We start from the raw sequence: 12,930 nt of genomic DNA, 5'->3' as shown, positions 1-12,930 counted from the left end.
GAGGCAGCGAGGGGTGGGGCTGTGGGTGAAACAGACATTCAGACAGCGAAAGACGGACGACAGAGTTGGGAATTTAATTTATAGGGCCAGTGGCCCGTCTGTAAAAGAGGTCAAGAGCTACATAAGACGACGAAGGAAGCGAAAAATGAGAGATGACTAGAACTGAGATAGAGAGCGATCGATAGAAAGGTTGAGAGACAGATAGATACACTGACAGACAAACAGATAGACAGATAGCGGGATAGACAGATAGAAGGTTAGAGAGAAAGCAAAGAAAGAGAGAGAGAGAGGGGGGGGGAGAGAAAGTACGGAGAGGGAGGGACAGAGGGAGAGAAAGAGAGAGAGAGAGAGAGAGAGAGAGAGAGAGAGAAACAAACAGACAGACAGACAGACATGAGACAGAGACAGAGAACGAAGAAGGGATGGGGGGAAAATTAGAATTTCGTTTGCGAGAAGTTCGTTGCAGCGAAGTTGTGGAATGAAGCAGGGTAATTTTCGAAACAGAAGAGGGGTTCACAGAAATGACCCCCCTACACCCTCTCCCCTACACACACACACACACACACACTCTCTCTCTCTCTCCCTCCTCCTTACTAACGTCTGGATTCTGAGAAATGATGGAAGATAAAAGAACGGGGCTTTAACACAGTTTTCCCCTTCACAGCACGTGATTCAAAAGAATCACGCATGCTCGAAAAATCGAAGATTAATCATTTCAGCGAAAATTGCAAACGAACACCCCCCCCACCTCCCTCCCGAACCACTACCACAACAGCACAATTCTCCGATTCAGCAAACAAAATTGCCACAGAAACAGGGAATTGAAATAATAAGAAAAAAACACACAAAAAAAAACAAGAAGCATTCTCTCTCCCTCTCTCTCCCCCCCTTTCTCTCTCAAACACAAAATGCGTGCACGCATGCACAGCCAGGCAGCTTGCTTGCTTTATGCACCGCACACAAATCGAGGCATGGAGACTTCATCAAACGGAATGTTCCTCTCATTTGACAAGAATCACGGGAGACAATCGCCGAAAATCTCTCCCCTGATTGACTGACCGCCCTTGCTTGCCTTGCGTTCCCGATGGCGCGGCGGTACCAATGGAGGGTGGGAGTGGGGTTGGGAGGGGGGGGGGGGGGGGGGGGGGGGGGGGAGGCGGAGCGGAGCGCGTGTCACTGGGGGAACAACAGCGTCTCCTTGTTCACCCTTGTAGCCCCTCTGTCACCCGAAAGACTAAAAACAAAAAAACCCAAAAAAGCAAACAAAAAAACTCCACCACCTCCTGGATTCCCAGGATCACCATTCAGCCTAAGGGGTGTGGGGGCGGGGGACTTGAAACCAGAGCCCCCCCCCCCCCCCCAAGCCGCCCCTCCTCGTGCTTTGGGTGATGAGTAAAGGAGCAGGTCTGCGGAGATCTGAATTAACCCGAACAGTTTTTAAAGCTAAGTCGGCTATTAAGGCTGTGTTCGTGCTGCTAAAAGGGGTGGGGTTGGGGTAGGGTGGAGGATTCAACACAACGGTGAACACCTTAAAACTTCATCAACGGCATCAACAAAGAGAGAGACAGAGAGGTTGGGAGGGGTGAGAAAGAGAGAGAGAGAGAGAAGGGTTGGGGAGGGGGGGGGGGGGCGATAGGGACAGGGTGAGTTGAGGAAAGGGGCACACAGAACATGACGATTGCATTTGAAAGAAAGTCTCTGCCTGTGAAGTATCCATTAATCTTTTCAAAGATAAATGTAAATTTGCACGGACAACATGACAAGCAATAACTGAATTCTGTTTTTTTTTCTCAGTGAATGCAGCTTTGGTTGTTTGACATAGAATAGTCAGTCATGGTTAAGACAATTACTGAAACAGCACAGGCTCATAAAACTCTGCCAAGAACATGCAGTGATATTCACGTCAACAGTATTCCCCTTTTACTCATGCAAAATTAAGAATCAGAATGTGTAAAAATGTATCATAAATTCACGAAACTTCACAAATATTACGGCAAGGCGCACGTTAAATGCCCACAGCAGCAACAAAAAGAAAACACCTCGTCTACATCCTATGTCAGATGAAAAAACAAAAAAAAAAACCCACAAAAAAACAACAACAAAAAAACTCTCCCCGCAGATAGTTTTTGCTTATGAATGTGACGTATCAAAGCCAGAACTCTCTCTCTTCTCTCTCTCTCTCCCTTCTCTCTCTCTCTCTCTCCTTGTGCCCAACCCCCGGTCCCCCCCCACAAAAAATACTGTCACTGGCCTTTCACCGCGCTACAATGCCCCTCACCCCAATTCAGAACCTCCCTCCCCTCACACACACACACTCACACACACACACACACAAACCCGCCAGCTATCCAGCTGTCGGTGGCGGACTTGATGGAACAGTCCAAGAGAAGAGAGACTTCATGGAGAGAAGTCTAGTACAGACTTTGATGGAGAAGTGCAATCGAGACTTGATGGAAGAAATGCATTACTTTCGGCTTTTGGGGGGCTTCTGTGTCAGCACCAGGCTTCCGCCCCAAGGGAGGCGGGGCACAATCCCCCCTGCTGACCACCGTGCTGCCATCTCTCTGATCTCCCCTATCATCTCCCCTTGTCTGCACAGCTCTCATCCTTCCTGCAGCCTCCCCATCCACACACTACCCCCTTCCCCTACCCCCCACCTGACCGCATCTTGGGTGCTGACAAAGACACAGAGCCGCTTCCTCGACCGGCGTGCAGCTGAAGACGCCCGCACTGTTAGATATTACACTCTCCCTGTCCCCTCAGATCCCCTTAAAGCCCCTTTTTGTGTGTGGGCGTGCATATATATAGATATTTTTTTATATTTAGATCACACGAGTGTGTGTGTGTGTGTGTGTGTGTGTGTGTGTGTGTGTGTGTGTGTGTGTGTGTGTGTGTGTGTGTGTGTGTGTGTGTGTGTGTGTGTGTGTAGGGAGCGAAATGTGCAAAGGGTGGGGTGAGGGTGGAGGAGAGGGGCTTAAGGGAGGACGGGGACGGGGGAGGGGGACGTTGTAGTGTTAGTCATGATGGCGGGGGTCAAGGAAAAAATTATCTCGGACAGTTATCAGTTGTGACAGAACGTGACTGACAAGACATTCGCGAAAGAAAGGACCATGGACTAGCGGCCTCTCGTCTTCACTGCTGGTGGAAGACTTCACTGATGTGTGGCTGAAATTGGACGAAATGTCTAGTTGTATCTTCCATGTAAAACAGTTTTTTTTGTTTTTGTTTAAACAATTTCTCCTCTTTCGTCAATCAAGTTACCAACAACATAATTTTCTGCGAATATTTTTATTTTTATTTTATGTCTTTGCCAAATTAGTGTTTGCCGCAAGTGATGTCACCACAAGCAAAACACAAGGGCCAATAATACCCCGCCCCCCCCTCCCTCCCGCGACCTCTACTCTGCTCAGTCAAATACTGTTATGGTTTTCATGTTCGTCTTGACGATCGTCTTCGTACTCATCCCTAAGACTTCTTTGGAAATCTTTTGGCGGAGCTGAAAGAAAACAAAGCAGTGAGAAGGAAACAAAGAGAAGGGCACGTCGATAAAGAGATAAACAGACAAGATCAACAGATCGATAGGCAGGCAGATATGGAAACGCAAGCAGAGAGCAGTGACTGACAAAGCAGGGACACAGAGAGGGGAGGGGGGGAGATAGAGATAGATAGACAGATAGAGAGAGAGAGAGACAGAGAGACAGACACAGAGACAAAGACAAACAGGGAGAGAGAGACGGAGAGATATCATAAAATGGGTTTGTTGAAACTGGGGCAGTGGAAGAGCGAGGACGTCCAAGGAAGTTGTTAAAAAAAGAAAAAGAAAGAAAAAACAAGAAGGTCTGATTTAGGGGCAGTCTGATTTCCGGGCTAACAGAATTGTCCTGGTAACAGGTTAATCAGGGGAGATTGCACGGAAATGGGATGGACAGACCCCCGCCCCCCATCCCCCTCCCGTCCCTCAACTGCACTTCATTCAACCAACACACAGGCTCCGAGATGAAGAATCAATTTTGCCTTCTCTCGCCCCGCCATGACAGAAAAGTCAACACAATTCCTTCTCCAATTCTCCTAATCTACCGCCCAAAGTGGCCTTCAGACCCTCCCTCTCCCTCCCACTGCACACACACACACATGCACTGCATTAACTCCAGGCAAAAGGGCCGGTAATCAAATGGAGGGCCCATGGCGGTTGAGACGAACAGGGGCAGACAATTGCTGAAAAACTCTCCTGGTGGACTCGCTTTGGCTCTGTTACAACTCTGCCGAAGCGCGAGGACCCAAAGACGAGCAGCGGAGTGGAGCGGACGTCTCTTGGGGAGCAGCAGCCGGTGCTCCTTGACGTGTGTGTGTGTGTGTGTGTGTGTGTGTGTGTGTGTGCGTGTGTGTGTTTTGTAACCTTTCAAGAGGAGTGAACTCTTTTTCGCTCTCAGGATCACAGCTCAGTTAAGGCTGGTTGTCGTCAGCCAGTTTGGTTTGTTTTAGTCATGGATTCTGATCTTCTGTCTTGCCCTGAGAGGAGCACCTGTTTCGCAGACGTACGTCACAAATTCGTGTGAGGTTAAAGTCAACCTCGTAAGCGTTGTGGTAAAAACAAACGAAACAAAACCAAGATCAGCAATCTTAAAAGTCGCTATTATCATTTAACAGGTTTGGCTGAAAAAAAAAAAGTGTCGAAGTGGAAGAGGCAGTGTTTACTGTAGTTAGTCAAGCAGCCTGCCTTGACCCGGTGAAGCAACTTTAAAAGAATGATTTATTGTCACCGATGGGTTGTTGTTACCTATCCACTATCTATTCCAACCTCTTCTCTCTAGCAAGAAATGTATCTGAACAAAAGCAAAGCTGAAGAACGTTTTCATTCCACCACTACAATTGTCAACAGTCAGTGCTGATAAATGGCGGACTTTGTTCTTCCCTTTTAAAAAACAAAACAAAACAAAACAAAAAAAAAAACAACACTACAAGCTATCTTCAACACAGCGTCACTGAGGTGGGGTGAAGCTCTTTTTTTTTTTTTTTTTTTTTTTTTCCCCGGAGAAACGCACTCTCGTTCTCTGCATGCAAACATACTGGCTCGTGCCTTATCAGTGTCGGTGTACAGTTGTGTCAAATTACCACCAACCCCTTTCGTTTCGTTTGTAATTTTCAATTGTGTTGCTGGTTGAGGAAATCTAATATATCAGTTCCAATGTTTGCATAGTGACCACTTTACCCTATTCAGGTGATAGATGCACATCACGAGTTTCCTTCTGTGTTCTGATGCGGAATGTGTGGTCACAGGGAAAAAAACAACACAGTGTGCACGCCAGGTGTTTTGTCCTTGTCGCTCTCTGTTCCCATGATAGTGTTCACGGCGTGTTTACTCAGGTCAGGAGGGGTGGGGGGATTAGTACTAGGGTGCGCGACTGAGTGCGTGGGGTGGGCTTGGAAATCCCTTTTCGATATCTATCTATATATCTATCTATCTACACACACACACACACATACATACAAACACAACACACACACACGCACATTATGTAAATGTGTGTGTGTGTGTGTGTGTGTGTGTGTGTGTGTGTGACAGCTAAGAGGAACACACCAGCTTTTCTGTTCGTGCTGATGTGATTACAACGTCCATTGCCGATGCCTTTTTATTCTATTTCTCTCATGCCTGCCAAACTACTGATACCTTAATGTTTTCTTGTGTCAGTTCTTGTAAAATGCCTCGTGTCTCGTTTCATTCAAATTGGTGGCAAGATCTCAAGACTAACCTGTCAAATGACAACGGCACAGGTGAAATACTGTTCGGGTTTAGTGCCAATGAACGGTTCGCAAACTTGGGACAGAATTTTGTATGTTAAAGCGTGCACACACAAAAAGTAATAGAGATAGACCAGAGAGAGAGAGGGGGTGGGGGCGGGGGCGAGACTGAGAGAAAGAGAGATGTAGACAGAGACAGAGAGAAACATAACAGAGACATGCGGGGGACGAAAATGGAGGTAAGGAGGGAGAGGCTTACCTGCTAACGTCTGAAGTTCGTCTCCTCAGAGCCATTGTCTCGAACTCTTCTGAAAAGTCTGAAACAGAAACAAAAACACGACACTGTCAGGAAAAAATGTACAAACGCACACCCACCTACCCACCCACACACACACCCATCCAAACACACACATACACGTGTACACTCACGTGCACGAACAATAAGAAAAGAGAGAGAGGGAGGGGATGATAGAAACTGAGACACACAGCGAGAGAGAACGAAACACACACACACACACACACACACACACACACATATATATATATATATATATATATATACACACAGAGCGAGAGCGAGAGAGTGAGAGAAAGCGAGAGACAGACAGACAGGCAGACAGAGACATATATACAGACAGGCAGACAAAGACAGAGATATACATACATACAAACACACATACAAACATACATACAGACAGACAGACATGCAGACACAGAGAGAGCGCTGTATCGCGGCTCCCTCGGCTCCAAACTCGCCACCACCAGCACCAGCACCAGCACAGCACAGCACAGCATACGGTGGCATAATCACGCTTCTTAGGAGTGCCATTTCCTCATAATGACATTTCCCCTAATAGCATTTCCCCCTAATCACGTTCCCATCAGCACGGGCCGCCCTGTCAGCCTTCACCCCCACCACACGACCCACCCTCAGTGCATACACACACACACACACACACACAAAGCTCTGAAGCTGCGTTCAACCAGTGCTCCTGTTTTACGTACAAAACGCTATTCAAATTGTATTACGATGCAAAGCCAAGACAAAACAAGAACCAGAATTATTTCATTATCCCTTTAAAGAAATGACAAGCGCTGAAGTAAGAATTATTCAGGGGCGAAAAGAAAAAAAATGGGGGGGGGGGGGGGGGGGGGCGTACCCGAAAATTGACAGAAAAGTTGATTTCTGCGTGTCACACACTCAAACGTTATAATCCATATTCTTTTAACAGGGCTTGACTGAACGGAAAATCTGGCAGTTATTTTTTTTCTGGAAACGCTTGTGCATTCTTCGACAAGTTGGGATTCTGTCTCCTTTCTCAAAGTAATTGTCGCTTTCTTATGAATTCCTAAATTCAATTGTCATTTTAAGCTAAACATTATTAAATAGTGTTCTTACAAGTGATCAAGCTTCTTTTAAAAATGTTATGAAGTTAGAATAATTCGTTCGATTCTGCTTTTCTTTTGTTCTGGTGGAATTTTTCAGAGTTTTCTGATCCATTATATTTCAGTGCTGTCTTAATTTGTTTGTTTAATTTATTTGGACACTTTCAGATTAAAGCCACTTTTTTTTTTTTTTTTTTTACGTGCGTGGGGGCAAGTGTGTGTGTGGGGGGGGGGGGGAAGGAGGGGGGGGGGGAAGAGAGGGAGCGGGGGAGATTGAAGGGGTAGTCGGCGTTGGGGGGCCGAGGTCGGAGGTCGGAGGAAAATTACAGGAACGGTTTCACTCTGGAACAACAGTTCGTCAAGCGCACGACAGGGACTTTAACTGCAGCGGGCAGCGATAATGATGCTGCAGCTTGCCGCTGCACGTGCACTGGTGGTTGCACGTGCCCTCCGGATTTTACGGACTTCCGTTCTCCCATTCCGGCCACATCTCACGGAATGCGGTGCGGCAGCAAAGCCCTTTTCCAGTCTGAAGTGGGGCACACCACCAGGAGATTGATCCGACTGCCTTTGATGATTCCGTTTCGCTGCTGTGCGGTTTGTACATTATTAACGTAAATCGCAGGGTTTTGTTTTGTTTTGTTTTTTTAAAGTTTCGTTTGTTTTTTTAGTTTGTGAATTCACACTGCAAGAGTTTCAGGCGAGCTGATAATGCTCTGTAACAACCCCCCAAAAAAACAAAACAAAAAAACAACAACAAAAAACAAAAAAAACAACAACCAAAAAACCCCAACAAAACAAAGAAACAAACAAAATAAAAAACACACAAACAATATAAACAAAAAAGCATAATGCACAAAAAATGTACATGTAAGTTCCCCCAGATCTGTGTTCTCCCAGGCCTATTTTATCTTTACTTAGTCATACACCTTTTCCTACTGGTCAACTGTGGTGAGCTGTCAGCAATGGTCAGTGGTTAGCAGTGGTTGGCGGTCAGCACTGGTTAGAGGTAAGCCATGGTCAGCGTTGGTCAGCAGTGGTCTGTGGGTTGGCAGTGGAAAGTGGTAGTCAGAACGTCAAATATAATGCAGAAATGTGACAGAACGCAGTCTGAAGATTTCTACGTAACGGTCAGCAGTGGCAAGAAATGGACAGTAATGGGCATCAGCAGTCAATAGTACTCAGTCAATGGTCAAATCCTGCTAAGACGTCCCAATACTGCATAACCAAGTGATGCAAGCTGCTCTGATTGTCGTCCGCCGTGGTCAGTAGTGGTTAATTAAGTAGCGGTCAAACACGTGCTAAATAATGGACAGATATGACCCAAAAAATGGAATCTGAGAACGTTTGGTTCGTGGTCAATAGTGGTCAGCAAGGGGGAAACACAGACCTGGGGAAACACAGACCTGGGGGATCACAGATCTGGGGGAATACACAGCTGGGGGAACTTAGACCTAATTGAAAGAAAAATTGTGGGAACACAGACCTGGGGGAACATACGACTGACCCCCATACATTCCCCATCTCACACAAATACAACGATCAAAACGAGAGGGGAGAGAGGGAGAAAGAGAGCGAGAAGAGAACGATCGTGGTCACTGGGAGGGGAGGGGGGCAGACAGACAAAGAGAAATATCCAAAGGCAGTTAAGATGGCTTCCCTTAAATCGCTAGAAGGCTCGGAAAAAAGAAAAAAAGAAAGCGTCCACGGAGACAGTGGTTCCAAATCACACGCAAAGGACAATCAGGCTGCACACAGAGAGGCACATACACATACAGAGAGAGAGAGAGACAGAGACAGAGACAGAGAGAGGGAGGGGTAGGTGGGGTGGAGACGCTTTGACACTTTAATGTCATTGGCCATGAGGTCCTTATGACATAGGTGAATGCATCAACACACTTTCATTTTATAACCAACCATTCTAATAAACGAATGAAATGGTGAAAGCAAATATAATGAAGAAAAAAAAGAAAAAGAAAAAATATACTAAGCAACAGGCCACCCAACACATAATAAATCCGTTCATCCATCTATCAATGCACCATGCAACATATTCCAACACTGGCTGCAGAAGAAAATTGTTAAACCTATCTGACCACGTAGCTATGCTTGTTGTGCTTTTTGCCGTATCTTCATAGCTTCTGATATAAATTTTGCTTACGAGATTATCACCTCGTGATCTTCTGATGTTAACATTGTAATGAGGTCCTTTCTTTTTGTAAATTCTTTTTTTTTCAAAAACCACACATTTACTTCTCAAATTATCATATGATTTACAATTAAACATAAAATGAAATTCATCATCAAGTGTGGAGCCACAAAAAGGACATGGAGAATTTGTGGACGTACCTGGCATAAACCATTTTTGTGTTGGCATTAAAGCAAAGAGTTCTTAATCTGAATTGGGCAAGCATTGTACGATGCCATTTACTCGCAATACCAGTTAGGAATTTTTCAGCTTGAAATATACCTTTAAATGAATGGAACCAGCTGTACTTATCCTTCAGACATGAAGAGAGACAGAGACAGAGACAGAGAGAGAGAGAGAGAGAGGCACATACAGAGAGAGAGAGACAGACAGACAGACGGAAGCGCCTTTCACACGTAACGGACACACACACACACTCTCAGAAGAGGGGGGGGGGGGGGGTGTGCTTCAAACAATTACACACACACAGAACAGTGTACGTGTTTTTTTGGTTGTTTTTTGTTTTTTTGTATTCTTCAGTTTTGGGCTCTGGTTTCCTTTCTTTCTGGAAACTTCAGAGGAGGAAACGGACATGCGTGTTGTTGTTGTTGCTAGGTGTCCTCACTGCAGCAGCAGCAATTTAAAAAGAAAAAGATAAAAAGATTTAAAAAAAACAAACAAACCAAAAACAAAACAAAAAACGACAAACAAAAAACAAAACAAAAACAAACAACAACAAAACAAAACAAAAAAACCGCACAAAAACAACGATGCCCAGTGATTAGGTTTGCCGACAAGCGGGCAGATGGGGCTCACAAACATACGACGAGGCCAGAGCTTGCACGACAACAGGGGGAGGAGGAAAGAAGAGCAAAGTGAACGAGATAAGAATGCTCCATGTCAGCTTGTTTGCTGAGAATCCCACCCCCGTCCCCCCCCCCCCCCCCCCGCCCTACCCCCCCCCCTCCCACTCCCGCGCCCCTCCTCCCCCGTCCGCAAACAGAGAAGGAGGAATTAAAAAGAAGGAATGAGAGACACAGAGATAGAGACAGACATAGACAGAGACAGAGATGTGGGGTGGGGAAAATGAGCAATAACCAAGAAAAATAAGAATTTGGCTTCAAACATAATCCCTCCCCTTTAATTTTTTTTTTTTTTTTTGCTAACCTAACCACCCCCGCAAACGAGAGAAAGAGACAGGGGGTGGAAGGGGGGAGGAGGGGGAGGAGGTGAGGGGAGGGGGTGAAGGAGGAGGAGATGCAAATAGATACAGACAGAAGAAAGAACATTTCAGCCTTTCAGAAAGAACTGCCTCAGGGAAAAATAAAAAGATTTTGCTTTGGGGACGGTGAAGGCGCAGAGGGGGTGGTGTTGGGGAGTTCAGGAGGAGGAGGAGGAGGAAAAGGAGGAGTATGAAGAGGGGGTAGAAGAAGAGGAGGAACAAAAGCAGGAGGAAGATGAGGAAGGAGAGGATGAAGAGGGGGGTTAGTGGAGGAGGAGTAGGAAGAAGTGAATAGGAGGAAGAGTAGAAGGAAGAGAAGTGGGAGGAGGAAGAGCAGGAGTAATATAAAGGAGGAGGAAGAAGAAGAGGAGGATAAAGAGGAGGAGGAGGAGGAAGAAGACAAGGAGGAAGAAGAGAAAGAAGGGGAGGAAAAAGAGGAGGGGAAGGAGGAAGAGTAGAAGGAAGAAAAGGGGGAGAAGGAAGAGCAGGAGTAATATAAAGGAGGAGGAGAAAGAAGAAGAGGAGGAGGAGGAGGGAGAGCTGGGGGAGGAGGAAGATGAGGAAATGGAGGAGGGGGAAGACGAAGAGGAGGAGGAAGAAAGGGAGAAGGAGGAGGCGGAAGAGGAAGAGGAGGAGGAAGAATAGGAGGAGGGGGAAGAAGAAGAGGAGGAGGGGGAAGAGGAGGAAAAGGAGGAGGACGAAGAGAAAGAAGGAGGAAGAGAAGAGGAGGAGGAAGAGGAGGAGGAAGAAGAGGTAGACGAAGAAGAGGAAGAGGGGGAAGGAGGAGGAAGAAGGAGGAAGAGGAGGAAGAAGAGGAGGAGGAAGAATAGGAAGACGAAGAAGAGGAGAGGAGGACGTGGAGGAAGAAGAAGAGGGAGATGAGGAAGAAGAGAGGAGGAAGAAGAAGAGGGAGAGGAGGAAGAAGAGAGTGGCTAAAAGGATTACAAGAACGTGTGATGGGCTTTCACAGGCACAAAAAAGGTGCAATCTCTGCTGCTGTTGCGTTGTTGTTGCAATCGATTGGTACCGGCTTTTTAGTTTCTTTAATGATCCAGTGTGTGTGTGTGTGTGTGTATGTGTGTGTGTGTGTGTGTGTGTGTGTGTGTGTGTGTGTGTGTGTGTGTGTGCGCGCGCGCGTGTGAGTGTGTGTGTGCGCGCGCGTGAGTGTGTGTGTGTGTGTCTCTGTGTGTGTGTATTTGTTTTTGTGTTTTAAACACGCACCTGCTGACTCGTACTTTGTTGTCCAGTCACACGCGCGTGTTCGTGCATACATGGAGGTGACCAGTTCACCTGGGCGCGGCAGCACACACACACACATCGCTCAAGAGGTGAATCACTTCAACCGTCTGCATCGACAGTCATCTCTGGCCGAGGGTCTTGCAAGTCTGTCACGGTTACCACCCACTCTCCCGCCCCCCCCCCCCCCCCGACCCCCCTTCACAGTCAACTGTCTTGCAACTAACCGTTACTCGCTTCATCAAGCGTGCATTGCTGTTGTTGCTATCTGTCGTTTCTACATCCCATTCCACTCAGCTGTCTTTTGCAGCAGTGATCAACTTCGTCTGGCATCTATCACTGTTATCTCATTCCTTTTAAAACTCCAGGAGATTATCCAAGCTCACCCTCCGGCGGCATCTATCACTGTTATCTCACCTCTTGTAAGTTCAGCTAATCTACGGCTGTAATCTGGCTCATCTAACACACACACACACACACATATATATATATATTTTCACTGTTATCAAACCCCTTCACGCGCTTTGTCCCCCCCCCCCCCCCCCCCATCCCATCTCCATACACTTATCCACTGAAGTTCGGAGTTCCATGCTGTTGCAGCCTGTGCATTTGTTGTAAAAACTTGTCAGTGCAAGGCGCAAGTCGGGGCATGGGGCATTATATATTGTGCACATGTATTAATTTTCCCCAGCTCTTCTGTGGATGTGCATGGGTGAGAGAGAGAGAGAGAGAGAGAGAGAGAGAGAGAGAGAGAGAGAGAGAGAGAGAGAGAGAGAGAGCATAGCATGACAATGTGCACGTAAGCCGTTGTGTGTGTGTGCACACTCACATGTCTGAGTGGGTTGTGTGCCTGTTGAGGCACTTCGCACATGCTTTTTTTCATTTTCTTTCTCTCTCTTTCTGAGACTGCTAACAATATTAATTATTTCCATGAGAGAGTATGAAGCAGGGAATGCTAAGTGAGTGAGGGGTAGTAGGGTGGGGCGGAGGCTCGTTGCATGCACACGTCAGTGATCAAACGTTCAGCACGATGGTGTGACTGGAAACATGTTCACCGCTGAGTGAACCCGTTCAATGGACTTGCCAGGGACGTGCGCGCAAGCGTATATGCGCGCGCACGCGCGTATCTTTGTGAGTCGGGTGGTGGATGATAGAAACA

At 46.7% G+C, this 12,930-nt stretch overlaps 1 protein-coding gene across 2 annotated transcripts in view; it reads right to left on the bottom strand.

Annotated features, from left to right (window-relative positions):
* Positions 1 to 12,930, bottom strand: part of LOC143288149 (uncharacterized) — a 528,503-nt gene that overhangs the window by 16,545 nt on the left and 499,028 nt on the right. For both annotated transcript variants that reach the window (XM_076596456.1, XM_076596447.1), the window contains one exon: positions 5,999 to 6,056. In XM_076596456.1, the coding sequence (XP_076452571.1) occupies positions 5,999 to 6,056 (58 nt within the window). The remainder of the gene's footprint in view (positions 1 to 5,998; positions 6,057 to 12,930) is intronic.

This window comes from Babylonia areolata, chromosome 1, assembly GCF_041734735.1.
Source record: "Babylonia areolata isolate BAREFJ2019XMU chromosome 1, ASM4173473v1, whole genome shotgun sequence".
NCBI lineage: Eukaryota > Metazoa > Mollusca > Gastropoda > Neogastropoda > Buccinidae > Babylonia > Babylonia areolata.
The sequence above is the reverse complement of the archived record's forward strand: the minus strand, read 5'-3'. Positions and strand labels throughout refer to the sequence as shown.